Here is a 15,179-nt window from a genome sequence, read left to right as displayed (position 1 = left end):
ACGCTTGTTTAAGTAAAACGAAAGGAAACAAAATACAAGGTAATACATCAAACAAATTGAAACATCAATATAAACTTCTTCTTAGACCCCAACAAAAGTGCAGTGTGGTGGCCCCAAATAAAAAGGACTTATTACCAAACAGGAAAATCATAGTAACTAATAGGCATTAACGTGAATACTCCTCTATATCAGCTTGATGACCAGTCTAACCCTTGGTGATCTTGAGGTCCAGAAATGTCCGCAAATGGTCTAGAACAAAGAAAGTGTACTTCAGTCCAACATATTTAATGAGGCATTTATATGGGTATGCTAGTTGAAAATTTGCCCCCAAATCCTTCACTTCTTGCCTCATATTTAGAAAAAGTTTTCTCCTCTCTTGGGTTTCTTTATTAACATCAGGGTAAATCCAAACGCATTGTCCCATGAAAGGAGTCTGTGCATTCCTGAAGTACATTTTCATTATAGCATTTAAGTCTTGTTGAAACACAAACGAGGCAAGTAGAGTTGCCCTCTCTACATTTTGCACTGTCGATGACTCCAACATCTCTGAAATATTACCTAAGTCCATTTGAGCCTGAAACTGAGGCTCTGTTACAGTTACTTCAACACCTTTTTTTTTTTAAGAGGATGGTAGGTAATAAATTTTATTTAACGGAGGAAACATTTCAGATGTGAAGTTTAAATTCTGTGAGAGGTAATTTCTAAATATTTCAACCGGTGACATATCAGCTGTTTTGGGGAAATTCAATAGCCTTAAATTTAGTCTCATGTTGTAATTTTCCAATTGTTCTATTTTCTTATATGTCATTAATTTATCTTTCATTAAAGTTTCATTGACAGATTTAAAAGGTGTAATGTCCTCATTGATTTGTGAAAACTTCAAGTCAGTATCTTTTTTATATCATCTACTATTTTTACTAGAGAGTTAACTTTGCCTACCAAGTTTGCAGTTTCTTCTGTGGATTTTCAAATTGTTCCTTCCATTCTCTGGAGCAGTCTCCAAACGTCCACAAGGGAGTTGTAATAATATCCTCAACTCCTTGCTGTTTACTTTCCACCGCGGCTCCATATCCGGCTGTGCTTCCCTCATGAAGTAATGCTCCTGCAACCACTACGGTATCAGGGCTTCCTTCCAGCTCAGGCGTCTCTGTCACGGGATACGGAGGAATAGAGAGGTCAGGAGGTGAGAGAGAAACTTCCGGCTCCAGCTTGCCCGCCAAGTCCTGGGGAGGCAACGCCATGGCCCCACGTGCTCCAACAAGAGGAGGACTAGTGGAGAAGTTGAGTAATGTCTGGCACATTGGCGTAGATGAATCCGAAGGTAAGGGTCCCCTTCGGATTATGCCTTTGCGCTTAGTGTGAGGCATATTGAGAAAGAAATATGGAAATCTCAGAGCTCAACTTCAACCTGCATAGCTCACCATCACCATCTTGAAAGCCACCGTCTGCAAATTTTATTACTTCGCACTTTGTCCCTATTTCTAGATCATTTATGAATACATTGAATAGCAGCAGTCCGAGCACCGACCCCTCTGGAACACCACTCGCGACCCTCCTCCAGTCCAAGTAGTGGCCCTTCACTCCTACCCTCTGTTTAATGCCTGGCAACCAATTCCTGATCCATCTGTGCACGTCTCCTTCCACCCCATGGTTCTTCAGTTTCCGAAGTAGGCGTTCATGAGGTATCTTGTCAAAGGCTTTTTGGAAGTCTAAGTATACCATGTCAATGGGGTCCCCTTTGTCTATCCATTTGTTAATTCCTTTAAAGAAGTACAATAAGTTCGTTAGGCATGATCTTCACTTGGAGAAGCCATGTTGGCTTGTTTTCATAAGTTTATTCCTTTCTAGATGCTCCTTGATGGTATCTTTTATCAGCGTTTCCGCCATTTTCTCCGGAACTGAGGTCAGACTTACCAGTCAGTAGTTCCCCTTTTTAAAAATGGGCGTAATGTTGGCTACCTTCCAATCCTCCGGGATCACGTCTGTTTTCAGGGATAGATTACAAACTTGCTGTAGGAGTTCCGCTATTTCCTCCTTAAGCTCTTTCAGCATCTAGGGTGGATTCCGTCTGGGCCTGGTAATTTGTCAGTTTTTAATTTTTCTATCTGCCTGTGTATGTCTTCAAGGTTTACTTCCATGGATGTTAATTTTTCTTCTTGTTCTCCTTTGAAGATTTGTTCAGGTTTCGGTATGTTGGATGTGTCCTCATTTGTAAATACTGACGAAAAGAACGTATCTAGTCTTTCTGCCACTTCTCCTTTACCACACCCTTCCTATCTCTGTCATCCAACGGTCCCACCTCATCCCTAGCTGGCTGCTTCCCTTTAACGTATCTAAAGAACGGTTTGAAATTTTGTGCTTCCCTGGCTAGCCTCTCTTTTTGCTTTTCTAACCACAAGATGACATTCTTTTTGATACTTCCTGTGTTCTTTCCAGTTCTCCTTGGTTTTACCCTTTTTCCATTTCTTGAATGAATTCTTCTTATCACCTATCGCTTTCTTCACTTCTTTAGTTATCCATGCCGGGTCTTTTGTTCGGCTCTTTTTGCACCCCTTTCTGGGGATAATACAGATTTTGCGCCATGCTCACCGTATCCTTGAATAAAGACCAGGCTTGCTCTACAGTCTGCCATTTCTTTGAGCTGTACCTAAGTTTCTTCCTTACCATTACCCTCATTGCTTCGTAGTTTCCTTTCTTGAAGTTGAAAGTTGTCGCTGTGGTTCTGTTTCCCTTCGGTATTCCTACTTCAACTTTGAACTTGATTATACTGTGAACGCTGTTTCCCAACGGTCCCACTTCTTCCACTTCCTTTGCAGGTCCTCTTAGCCCATTGAGGATTAGATCCTGAGTGCCATTCCCTCTCGTTGGTTCTCTGACAAGCTGATCCATAAAGCAGTCCTGTATAGCTTCCAGGAATCCGGTCTTCCTGGCGCATTTTGAGTTTCCAAGACTCTAGTCTATCCAGGGATAGTAGAAGTCTCCCATAATAATCGTGTTACCGCTTTTGCATTCTCGTTTCATCTCGGCTTCCATTTATTCATCGGCAGCCCAGGTGGACGATAGTACAGGCCCATCTTTATCTCGTTCCCTTTCCTTCCCGGTATTTTAACCCATAGCGATTCCAATTTGTTGGTCGTCACTGCCTTGTCCACTCTGTTCGAGTGTATGCTTTCTTTTACATATAGGGCCTCATCCTTTATGACCTGACCTGTCTTCGCGATAGAGTTTGTACCCCGGCAGTGCTATGTCCCATTTGTTTTCTTCATTCCACCATGTTTCGGATACTCCAATGATGTCTAGGTTCTCAGTTTTGGCCATGACTTCTAATTCTCCCATTTTGTTCCTTAGGCTTCTTGCATTAGTATATTTGCAATTTAAGTCCTGATATTTTTTTGTCTTCATTTCCTTTCCCTGTGCTTCGATCCTTATTTTCTTCTCCTGTGCTGTGATCCTCTTATCCTCCTCTTCTAGATCAGTCAACTCCTGTGTTTTGCCCGTTGTTTCTTCCCAGCATTTTACCTACTTAGTATCTTCATGGGATACCTTCTTCCGAATCGTTGACACTTGGTCGACTGTCGGCTTTCCCCTTCTTCTTAGTTTAAAGCCTGCTCCATTCCTCTCCTGACATTGTTTGCTAGAAGTCTAGTTCCCGCGGTGCTCAGGTGTAGTCCATCTCTCCTGAAGAGCTTGCTCTTGTCCCAAAACGTTGTCCAGTTCCTCATAAAGTGGAACCCCTCTTCCTCGCACCATCTCCTCATCCATGCGTTCATTGATTGTAGTTCCGTCTGCCTCTTCACATCTGCCCTTGGTACTGGTAGGATCTCCAAAAATGCAATCTTCTGAGTCCTCATCTTCAACTTCCTTCCCAGAATCTTGAACTGTTCTATCAATGCACTTCTACTGTAGTCTCTCCTGCTGACATCATTTGTCTCGATGTGGATCATTACTGTAGTGTCTTCCGTCTCTGTTCCGTCTAGGATCTTTCCGATTTTGTCAACAATGTCCTTTGTTCTCGCTCCTGGGAGGCAGGTTACCAGTTGATCCTCTCTCCCACCTGCTATGTGACTGTCTACCTGCCTTAGGATTGAGTCTTCCACTAGGATTGCAGACTTTCCCTTCTTCAGTTTTCGCTCCGGTCGCAGGTCTGTGTCCTTGGAGTGCTTCGCTGCTTCTTCTTCTGGGCATCGACTAGACCTTTCCTCCCCTTCATATGGGATTCCTCTGCAGTTTCTTCCTTGGAGTCATCTTCCCCTTGTTCTCCCTTCCACATTGGTATGTCTTCATCTTTCCTCTGATGTTCGTGTGCTTCCACCCTCCTCCTGTAGGCCTCCTCAATGAATTCCTCAAGTTCTCTGACTTCATCCTCAATGTGTCTGTCTCTCGCGAAGTCCTCCGCTGGGTCTTCTGTGATGTAGAGTCCCTCCAATTCTTGTATCCTGTCCTTCAGCTGCCTGACTTCCCTCTTCAAGCTTTTCAGCTCCTGACTCTGTCCGCATACATATGACTGCCTCCCCGAGGGGAGGTAGTCATATATGTGACAGACTGTGCAGAACACTTGAAAACTCATCTTCTGGATTCCCTCTGCTTCCATTGCTGTCTGCTTCTTTGAAGTACTCTCTTTTATTTTACTGGTTCCTTTTTGTTTGTGTGAGTGTGTTATCTTCTGTGCCTGTTACTTGCTACTTCCCTATTCCCTAGAGAATGTTTTTCCCTGTATCCACTTTTAGTGTGCCGTGTTTGTTCTAGTGTTGTGGTGCTCTGTGTTGGTTGGATTTCCTAACTTTAGGATAGCAGTTTGTGTCCTGCTGCTGTTACGTATGTATGTGCCCTCTGTGACTGCTTTGTTTTTGCTTCTATGTACTTGTTTGGGTATTTAGATGTGCTAGTTGGTTTCCTTACCTTGTTGCTCTTCCTAGGTGTCCTTGGGTGTGGTGAATCTGCCCTTCTTGAGGCCTTTCACAAAGGCGCTACCTTTGCCGAGCGCCAAACGGCTGCTCGCAGTTAGCTCCTCCCATTTTATGGAGGAGTTCGGCCCCGGTGTGCTGACATCAGAGGGGTGAGTGGAGCTATCTTTTGCCTCTGCCCCTCTCTGTGCCCTGCCTGCTTTTTATTCTGCTCCTGCCTGCCTCCTCCGCTGCTCAAAGAGGTCTCCGCGCCGTTGGCTCCTCCCCTTTTATGGAGGAGTTCGGCCCCGGTGTGCTGCTGATGTCGGAGAGGTGGGCGGAGCTATCTCTCGCCTCTGCCCCTCTCTGTGTCCTGCCTGTCTCTCTTCTCCTTTCCACGTGCTTTTTTCTGCTCCTGCCTGCCTGCGTCTTGCTCCGCTCTCCTCAGCCACCTCCCAACTTTCTCCGGCTGCCTCCTCCACTGCTCACAGAGGTCTCCGCGCCATTGGATCCTCCCCTTTTATGGAGGAGTTCAGCCCCAGTGTGCTGCTGATGTCAGAGGGGTGGGCAGAGCTATCTCTCGCCTCTGCCCCTCTCTGTGTCCTACCTGCCTCTCTATTCCCCTTTCCATGTGTTTTTTTTATGCTACTGTTTGCCTGCCTCTTGCTCCGCTCTCCTCAGCTGCCTCCTGACTCTCTCCGGCTGCCTCCTCCGCTGCTCACAGAAGTCTCTGCGCCATTGGCTCCTCCCCTTTTAAGCATCATTGTATTGTCTAAACCAAGTAAAGATCCACTACTCATATCCAACTATAGACCACTGTCATTCATAAATGTTAATGCAAAAGTGTACGCAAAGATCCTTGCAACACGTCTACAGAAGATTTTGCCAAAGTTGATTGGATTTGAGCAAAATGGTTTCATGTTGGGCAGATTGTCCAGCAATAACGCTAGAATGTTGGCTAATGTGATCCAATATGCAAATCAAGATACTGTACCATTGTTAGTTCTGGCGTTGGATGTGGAGAAAGCCTTTGATCGAGTGGAATGGGGATTCCTATTTGACACGTTACACTGGTTTGGTTTTGGGCAAGAATTCATTAAAATGATTAAAGTGCTTTACACCGCCCCCACCACTAATGTTCGCATTAATGGCTCAACTTCCTCTTCTTTTCATCCTACCAGGGGCACAAGACAGGGATGCCCACTGTCACCACTGATATTCAATCTGGCTCTTGATCCTCTCCTCCTCTCCATTCGCCATAATCCCCAAATTCAAAGTGTCAAAAGTGGAAGTATGGAGGTTAAATTTTCAGCCTATGCTGACAATGTCCTCATCTATACAACACCAGACTCATTGAAACCTCTGTTAACAACTATTGCAACGTATGCTCAGGTATCGGGCTATAAGCTCAACACAAACAAAACGGAGCTAATGCCACTGAATAATCTTGTACGGAAGGCTGATTTGGAAGACCTCAACTTTCAATGGTCACCTGACAAACTAAAATACTTAGGTATAAACTTTGGATCTACAATTGACCGAACAATTGAGTTATCTACCAAACATATCTACCAGCTTATCAACTCATTGATCCTTCAATGGTCACCGCTAAAACTGTCGTGCTGGGGAAGACTGGAATCCATCAAGATGATCATAATGCCCAAAATAAACTATACATTGAGCATGCGCCCCTTCTTTCTGCCTCAAGCAGTCTACAAAAAGATAGATTCTACTTTAACTCCCGAGGATTGCTTCGAAGAAATTAAAGGCTGCCAGACTTCTTTGACTACCACTGTGCTTTCTAAACTAAACTAAACTAAACCTTAAGTTTATATACCGCATCATCTCCACGGATGTGGAGCTCGGCACGGTTTACAAGAACTTAAAATATAGGAAAAGGAAAAAAAAGGTTTACATGAACTTATATATAGAAGAGAAGAGTAAGGGGGAATAGAATTACATTTTAGTAAAAAGCCAGATTTTCAGTTGCTTGCAGAATAATTGGAGGGAGCCCAGGTTCTGCAGTGGGGGTAGTAAGGTCGTTCCAAAGACCTGTGATTCTGAAGAGAAGGGATTTTTCCAGTTTGCCTGCATAGCGAATACCGTGTAGAGAGGGGAAGGATAGTTTATACCTTTGGGCAGGTTTGGTAGATTCAGGACTCGAGGAGTTATAAGATAGTAGGATTAAGGGAGGAAGGATGCCGTGAATGATCTTAAAAGCCAGGCAAAGGGGCCCGTTGGTTGCACAGTGATGAAGTATATAGCTCAAATAGTATCTGGCTCAATTTTGAAGAAGAGAAATATGGCAAGTCCTCACTTATATATCTAACTTTCGCGGTGACCCCTAAATCAAATAAATCTAATGATCATATACTTGCTTCGATGACAAAAGCTTTTCAAGAAATGGAATCTCTATTGAAAATACCATGGTCATCCACTCTATACACTCCATTGTGGTGTAATGTCAACATCAAGATCCAAAATAACATTGTAAACTGGAAAAACTGGCAGCTTGCTGGCATTTGGAGAGTGAATCAATTGAGAGATGGTAATAAATGGATCCTGTTCAGTACACTTGCTGATCAATACAACCTACCGCCCAGTTGTCACCAATGGCTTTAACTCAAACACTCAAAACAAGCATTATTCAAAACTAAGAACTTAATGAATAATATTCCTGACATTATCACTATTTGCTTTACTATAACACACAATAAAAAAGAAGCATCGCAATGGTACAAATTTATTAGAATAAAGAAGACTCTGAGATTAACAGATTTGGAACATAAATGGAATCAGGAATTGAAATTAGATATCCCAGAAGAAACACGGCAGTTCATATGGTTCAGACCCTCTAAATTATGTCGCTCTGCGGCTTTTCATCAGACTTCTTTCTTTTTATTACATAATGCTTATTGTACTCCCCAACAATTATCTAAATTAAATCCTAGCTCCAATGATAACTGCTGGTCTTGTGGTGGAATAGGCGGCTCTTTACAGCACATGCTCTTTGTCTGCTCCTTGCTTCATGATTACTGGAACAGAATATGGTCAGATATACAATCTATATTTAAAATAAAACACTCTTATTTCCTATCATACTCTCATAGTGGGAGACTATGAACAGACCAGCATAGATCAGGCGGAGAATGATCTCTTATATCTACTCATATTAATTGCTATCAAGACAGTACTATCGAATTGGAAGAACCTAGCAGCAGCAAACTACAATACTTGGTGGAACTCGGTAGGCCTTATAGCCAAGTATGAACGTATAGCTGCCGAGAGATCACAATCACTGTGCAGATTTGATAAACTCTGGGCTCCTCTTTTAGAATACACCTCCTCTCCCTATTGCTCGGCTGAATAAATTTGACATCTGTTCCTTTATATAAATTTATTTTAGACACTTGACTGACAGTTGGCACTGCTTGAAGGATATCACGTGCAATTATATTAACTCCTTTGACATCCAGGTTAATCTATTTATATCTTTAACTCATGGTTAGTGTTCAGTTGATCTGCTTGAAGTATGTTTGTGATATTACCATGTTGATATATACACAAGGTTTCATCTTTTTATTTCTTTATTGCTTAGACTAGCATAGTCCTTAATTTATACATTTTCATTTATTTATTTTATCTTTATTATTATTTATGCTTATTATTATATTTTCACGTATCACTGGACGCTTTATTTCATGGATGTAAACATATCTGCATTATAACTGTGTTCTTCATTGACTGAGACAGAGGATACAGCAGTGATAATCCACGTCGGAACAAATGACGTCAGCAGAAGGAATTTCAACATGACTACACTGACCGAGCAGTTTAAGATCCTGGGGAGGAAGCTGAAGCTGAGAACAGGGAGGATAGCCTTTTCAGAGATCCTGCCAGTACCAAGAGCAGATGTGAAGAGGCAGACCGAGCTGCAAGCAACAAATGGATGACTGAGGCGATGGTGTGACGAGGAAGGTTTCCTCTTTGTACGGAACTGGTCAACCTTCCTGGGGAAAAACAAGCTCTACAGGAGAGACGGACTGCATTTGAGCACGGCTGGGACGAGGATGCTGGCACGTAACATCCAGACCTGCTTTATGGATCAGCTTGTCAGAGAACCAACGAGAGGGAATGGCACTCTGGATCTAATCCTCAATGGGCTAAGAGGACCATGACTTTAAACTGATAACAAGGGGAAAGCCGATAGTCGATCTGACCTCGACACATCGGACCACAGTATCAAGCAAGGATACTGAAACAGGAAATGGCGATAGTGGATTAGAGACAAAATGGACACTTTATGGACATAAACCCAAAGATGCAGCACAGGGACCCGAGAGGCAACTAGAAATAAAGAGCAAGACAAGGAGGAAACAGCAGGACCCAGAAGGCTATCAAAGAACAAAAAAGCGGGCAGAGGACGGGATAGACACACCACAGGAGGCAACACGTGAGGAGACCAGCAAGAGCAACAAATCAAGAGTAGATCCAAAAGAAAAGGTAACAAACTGGGACTTAAATTGCCTATATACAAATGCTAGGAGCCTAAGGACTAAAATGGGGGAGCTAGAAGTTATAGCCGGAAATAAGGACATAGACATAATAGGAATCACAGAGACATGGTGGACAGAGGACAACAAATGGGATGTGGCCCTTCCAGGGTATAAACTCTACAGGAAGGACAGAGCACACAAAAAGGGGGGAGGAATAGCACTGTATATAAAGGACTCCATTCCTTCATCCAGAACAGAAACAACAACAAGGGCAGACAGTCTGGAGTCACTATGGGTTAAGTTAACAGGAGGGGAAGGAGCTGACATCAAATTGGGATTGTACTATCACCCACCAGGACAGTCAGAAGCAAACGACCTGGAACTGGAGGCCGAACTGAGGCAGGTGTGCAAAAGTGGAAGGGTGGTAGTTATGGGGGATTTCAACTATCCGGGAATAGACTGGGACATTGGGCACTCAAACTGCACGAGAGAAACTAAATTCCTAGAGGCGATAAGGGACTGTTTCATGGAGCAGCTGGTCACAGAACCAATGCGAGGGGATGCCACTCTAGACCTAATCCTCAACGGGCTAGAAGGACCCGCAAAGGAAGTGGTGGTAATAGTACCATTAGGGAACAGTGATCACAACATGATCCAGTACAAATTAAACATGGGAACATCAAAGGTGAAAAGAACCAAAACGACAGCACTCAACTTCAGAAAGGGAAACTACAAGGACATGAGGAAAATGGTAGGAAAAAAGCTCAGCAGCAACTCAGGGAAGGTGAAGACCGTAAAGGAAGCCTGGACACTGCTTAAAGGCATAGTGCTCAAGGCACAAGACCTGTGCGTCCCAAGGTTTAGGAAAGGGTGCAAAAAAAATCGAACTAGAAACCCAGCATGGATAACATCTGCAGTTAAAAAGGCGATAAGCGACAAGAAATCATCCTTCAAGAAATGGAAAAAGGATCCAACAAAGGAAAACCAGGAAGAGCACAAAAGACACCAGAAAGAATGTCATAGAGAGGTCAGGAAGGCAAAGAGAGAATATGAGGAAAGACTGGCAGGAGAAGCAAGAAACTTCAAATCCTTCTTCAGGTATGTGAAAGGGAAACAACCAGCCAGAGAGGAAGTGGGACCACTGGACGACGGAGACAGGAAAGGAGCGATAAAGGAGGAAAAAGAGATAGCTGAAAGGTTAAACAAATTCTTCTCGTCGGTCTTCACCAGAGAGGACACATCCAATATCCCAGAACCCGAGGTGATTATAAACGGAGAACACAACGAAAGGCTGGTACAACTAGAGGTAAGCATAGAGGATGTCCTCAGACAGATAGACAGACTAAAGAGCGACAAATCACCAGGCCCGGACGGCATCCACCCAAGGGTACTAAAAGAACTGAGAAACGAAATAGCAGAGACACTTCGCCAAATATGTAACCTCTCCCTAAAAACTGGGGAGATCCCAGAGGACTGGAAAATAGCAAATGTCACGCCCATCTTTAAGAAGGGATCAAGGGGTGACCCGGGAAACTACAGGCCTGTGAGCTTGACCTCGGTTCCTGGAAAGATGATGGAAGCAATGGTAAAGGACACAATCTGCGAACACATAGAAAACAATGGACAACTGAAGGCGAGCCAGCATGACTTCTGCAAGGGAAGGTCGTGCCTCACGAACTTGCTGTACTTCTTTGAGGGAATAAACAGTCAGATGGATAAGGGTGAATCCATAGACATCATTTACCTTGACTTCCAAAAAGCCTTCGACAAGGTACCTCACGAACGGCTACTTAAAAAACTGTGGAACCACAGGGTGCAAGGGGATATCTACCGATGGATCAAACACTGGCTAGCGGGCAGGAAACAGAGGGTTGGAGTCAAGGGCCAATACTCAGATTGGCAATGGGTCACGAGCGGAGTTCCGCAGGGGTCGGTGCTGGGACCTCTACTATTCAATATATTTATTAACGATCTGGAGACGGGGACAAAATGTGAGGTTATCAAATTTGCTGATGACACCAAACTCTGCAGCAGGGTTAGAAACACGGAAGACTGCGAAGACCTACAAAGGGACCTAACGAGACTGGAAGACTGGGCAAAAAAGTGGCAAATGAGTTTTAACGTAGAGAAATGCAAGGTCATGCATGTAGGGAAAAAGAACCCGATGTTCAACTACAAAACGGGGGGAACACTGCTAGGGGTGAGTAACCTGGAAAAGGACCTGGGGGTGATGGTCGACTCATCACTGAAACCATCGGTGCAATGTGCAACAGCCTCAAAGAAAGCAAACAGAATGCTGGGCATCATCAAAAAGGGTATCACAACCCGGACGAAGGAAGTCATCATGCCGCTGTATCGCGCAATGGTGCGCCCGCACCTGGAGTACTGTGTTCAATACTGGTCGCCGTACCTCAAGAAGGACATGGCGGTACTCGAGGGAGTGCAGAGGAGGGCGACTAAGCTGATAAAAGGTATGGAAAATTTTCCATACGTTGACAGGTTAAAAATGCTGGGGCTGTTCTCCCTGGAGAAGAGGAGACTTAGAGGGGACATGATAGAAACCTTCAAAATCCTTAAGGGCATAGAGAGAGTAAATAAGGACAGATTCTTCAAACTGAGAGGAGCCACAAGCACTAGGGGTCACTCGGAGAAATTGAAAGGGGACAGGTTTAGAACAAATGCTAGAAAATTCTTTTTTACTCAGAGGGTGGTAGACACATGGAACGCGCTTCCGGAGGAAGTGATAGGCCAGAACTCTGTACAGGGATTCAAGAAGGGTTTGGATAGGTTCCTGGAGGATAAAGGGATAGAGGGGTACAGATAGAACTTGAGGTAGGTTATAGAAGTGGTCAGAAACCACTTCACAGGTCGCAGACCTGATGGGCCGCCGCGGGAGTGGACCGCTGGGCGAGATGGACCTCGGTCTGACCCAGTGGAGGCAACTTCTTATGTTCTTATGACTGAAATTGTCATATTCAATGAGTTAATCTTGTGTATACTTTTCTGTATAATTTGGAAATTCAATAAACATTTCATGAACTTAAAAAAAACCCAAATTGAAGATCGGCAGGAGGGATGCCCACACACTCCCACTGCCAAAGTCAAGCACCCCCTCCCATACACACATAGCAGCAGGAGAGATGCCTACTCCCTATCACTGATGAAGTAAAGCATACCCCCCTTGGCAGCAGGATAGATACCCACTCCCTCCCATTGCTGAAGTCAAGAATCCCTGCCATAGCAGTAGGAAAGATTACCACTCCCTCCCGCCACCAAGCAATGCCCCAACACCTCTTTGCCTCTGATGACCCCCTGCTCCCTCCCACTTACCTTATTTATGATGGCTGGCTGGAAGGATTCTTAATCCCTCCAGCCAGCAGGCCAACCCCTTCAGAATGGCAGACTTTCCCCTCCCTGGTGCATGCTTGGGAGGGGCTTAATGCTCTGATTGGCCCAGGTTGTTTAAGGCCCCTCCTTAACAAAGACCATGCCTCTTGAATAGTTTTATGTGGTGATGATTTACATGTACAAATATGTAATTTCTTAAATAGGGTTTAATGCCTGTTTACAATACACATGTGTAAATTCCAGTGTTTATATATGTAAATCACAAATAAGTCTTCTAAAATAAGGATGTTGATGGCACAAATATTATAACATACTAGTGATTAAGCCTGTTACATTAATGGATGCTAGAATAGATGTGTAGAATTTTAGCGCAATGGGGTGCTGAGGCCTTTCTTTCATTCTGTCTCTCTCCCTGCCCCCTGCCTGTCTGCCTTTCTTTCTATCTCTCTGCCTGGCCCCCTGTCTGTCTTTCTTTCTATCTCTCTGCCTGGCTCCCTTTCTGACTTTCTTTCTGTCTCTCTCCCCCTATCTGTCTTTCTTTCTTTCTGTCTCTCTCCCTGCCCCCTGTCTGCCTATCTTTCTTTCTTTTTGTCTCTCTCCCCCCTATCTGTCCTTCTTTCTGTCTCTCTCCCTGCCCCCTGTCTGTCTGTCTTTCTTTCTGTCTCTCTCCCCATGTCTGTCTATCTTTCTTTCTATCTCTCTCCCCATGTCTGTCTGTCTTTCTTTCTGTCTCTCTCCCTGCCCCCCTGTTTGCCTATCTGTCTATCTTTCTTTCTTTTTGTCTCTCTCCCCCTGCCTGTCTGTATTTCTTTCTGTCTCTCTTCCTGGCCCCTGTCTGTCTTTCTTTCTCCCTGGCCCTCTAGCCACTGCCACTGATTTAAGACATTGCCCCTGCCGATGTTGATATCGTGCACTGAGATGCTTTTATGTTTGGTGTATGCATAGTGAAGGCGGCCGGGGACAGGGGAGATGTGCTGAGCTAGAGGTGCGGGGCAGATACTGCAAGTGCGGCTAAGGGTTTTATTATTATTGATACTTTACTTTGTTCAATCAGAACCCTGTTCTTTAATAATGAGAAAAATAAATTCCTAATGGAATGAGTTTCCTATTTTCCTTTGATGTTTTACTCATTTCTAGACATGAGACAAATCAACAAGTGAAGTGTACCTTTATACCAATCATGCTTGTTTCCAAGTAACTAGTTGACGTGTCAAAGAATGACTCTATGTGCAAGTTATAAACAATGATATCCCTAATTATAAGAGAACTATTGTTCAATGTCCTTCTCTGTTGCAGTTTGAGAAAAAAATGAGATAATCTTCTTTTTTTCTCAGATATGGATACCTGTACAAAGTGCCCAGAAGACCAATGGTCCAATCAGAAGAGAGATGCTTGCATCCCAAAAGTGATAACCTTCCTATCCTATGAGGAGCCTTTGGGGATATCTTTGACTCTTATCAGCACATTCTTCTGTTTTCTCAGTGTTCTCATTTTGGGAATCTTCATTAAATACCGACAAACTCCCATAGTCAAAGCAAACAACCGTAGCCTGAGCTATATTCTCCTAATCTCCCTCATGCTCTGCTTCCTCTGTTCATTAATATTCATCGGTCATCCTGGTAATTTGAACTGTATTCTCCGGCAGATTACCTTTGGGATCATATTCTCAATCTCCCTTTCGTCAGTACTTGCAAAAACCATCACTGTGGTCATTGCCTTCCAAGCCACAAAGCCCAAAAGTAAGCTCCGGAACTGGATAAGTTCCAGAGTGTCAAATTCTATAGTTCTTTGCTGTTTTCTTCTTCAAGTTCTTCTGTGCATTATCTGGTTGTGTACTTCTCCCCCATTTCCATATTATAACACTGAATCAGAAATTGGAACAATACTAATTGAATGTAATGAAGGATCAATGATTGCATATTATTGTGTTATGGGTTACCTGGGATTTCTAGCTAGTATCAGCATTGTTGTTGCTTTCCTTGCAAGAAATCTACCTGACACTTTTAATGAGGCCAAACACATCACCTTCAGTATGGTGGTTTTCTGTAGTGTCTGGGTGTCTTTCATCCCAACATATCTGAGCACCAAAGGCAAGTACATGGTGGCAGTGGAGATATTTGCTATCCTGGCTTCCTGTGCAGGGCTTCTTGGTTGTATTTTTATCCCCAAATGCTACATAGTCTTATTGAGGCCTGAAAATAATAATAAAAAGTACCTAACAAGATACATAAAAACTTACAAAGATTAACAACATATTGGAATCATCAATTCCACTGACTTATGAGGCGGTCATATGTGGAATATTACTACATGTTAAGCCCCCTATCGATCAATATAAATGCCGTCTTTTCCTTATCATGATTGGGATAGCCATGCAGATGGTTACCCAAAATTGAAAGAATTCTGATCTTCGAAATTTCCCTTTCTGGTGGGCAAATCTGTGCTCCAGCTA

The 15,179-nt window shown here is 43.7% G+C and overlaps 1 protein-coding gene across 1 annotated transcript in view; it reads left to right on the top strand.

The window, feature by feature from the left end:
- Positions 1–14,975, top strand: part of LOC117346147 (vomeronasal type-2 receptor 26-like) — a 74,308-nt gene extending 59,333 nt beyond the window's left edge. Inside the window, exon 4 of the mRNA XM_033915550.1 lies at positions 14,062–14,975. Within this exon, the coding sequence (XP_033771441.1) occupies positions 14,062–14,975 (914 nt within the window). The remainder of the gene's footprint in view (positions 1–14,061) is intronic.
- Positions 14,976–15,179: the final 204 nt, after the last annotated feature.

Source organism: Geotrypetes seraphini, chromosome 12 (assembly GCF_902459505.1).
Source record: "Geotrypetes seraphini chromosome 12, aGeoSer1.1, whole genome shotgun sequence".
Taxonomy (NCBI): Eukaryota; Metazoa; Chordata; class Amphibia; order Gymnophiona; family Dermophiidae; genus Geotrypetes; species Geotrypetes seraphini.
The sequence above is the reverse complement of the archived record's forward strand: the minus strand, read 5'-3'. Positions and strand labels throughout refer to the sequence as shown.